Source organism: Eimeria mitis, genomic scaffold (assembly GCF_000499745.2).
Source record: "Eimeria mitis Houghton genomic scaffold, Emh_scaff2496, whole genome shotgun sequence".
Taxonomy (NCBI): domain Eukaryota; phylum Apicomplexa; class Conoidasida; order Eucoccidiorida; family Eimeriidae; genus Eimeria; species Eimeria mitis.
This window is the reverse complement of record NW_013570835.1, coordinates 8277-8848: the sequence shown is the minus strand read 5'-3', so window position 1 is coordinate 8848 and position 572 is coordinate 8277. Positions and strand designations below refer to the sequence as shown.

Genomic DNA, 572 nt, shown 5'->3' with positions numbered 1-572 from the left:
CAACAGCAACAACAACAGCAGCAGCAGCAGCAGCAGCAGCAACAGCAGCAGCAGCAGCAGCAGCAGCAGCTTATGCCGACTTACGGCCAAACAGCGCCTTCAAGCCAGGAAAGGCGAGACTACCGAAGGGCCCTGCTGCTTCCTGCGAGCTCTCCTGCTGCTGCTGCTGCTGCTGCTGCTGCTGCAGTTGCTGCTGCTGCTGCAGTTGCTGCTGCTGCTGTTGTTGTTGTTCTGGCTGCTGCTGCTGTTGAGATTCCTGTGGTTGCGAAAGTTCTTGTTCCTGTTGTTGCAGCAGCAGTCTCTGCAGCTGCTGCTGCTGTTGCTGCTGCTGCTGCTGCTGCTGCTGCAGCAGCAGCAATTCATCTTCACTCATGTCTTCTGCTGCTGCTTTCTGACCCCTCTCAAATAGCTGCTGCTGCCACGATATAAACTGCGGGTGTCTTACGAGTCTCTCTATTTCTCCTTGTGCTGTAATATCGCTTATAGATTCACAGGGAGCGAGCAGCAAACCCCTGCTGCTGCTGCGGCTGCTGCTGCTGCTGCTGCTCCTCTGCTGCTGCTGCTGCTGTTGC

At 56.3% G+C, this 572-nt stretch overlaps 1 protein-coding gene across 1 annotated transcript in view; it reads right to left on the bottom strand.

The window, feature by feature from the left end:
- Nucleotides 1-70: 70 nt before the first annotated feature.
- EMH_0054670 (uncharacterized protein) overlaps nucleotides 71-572 on the bottom strand; it is a gene marked incomplete at both ends in the record, with an annotated part of 1212 nt that continues 710 nt past the window's right edge. The window contains one exon of the mRNA XM_013497142.1: nucleotides 71-572. Within this exon, the coding sequence (XP_013352596.1) occupies nucleotides 71-572 (502 nt within the window).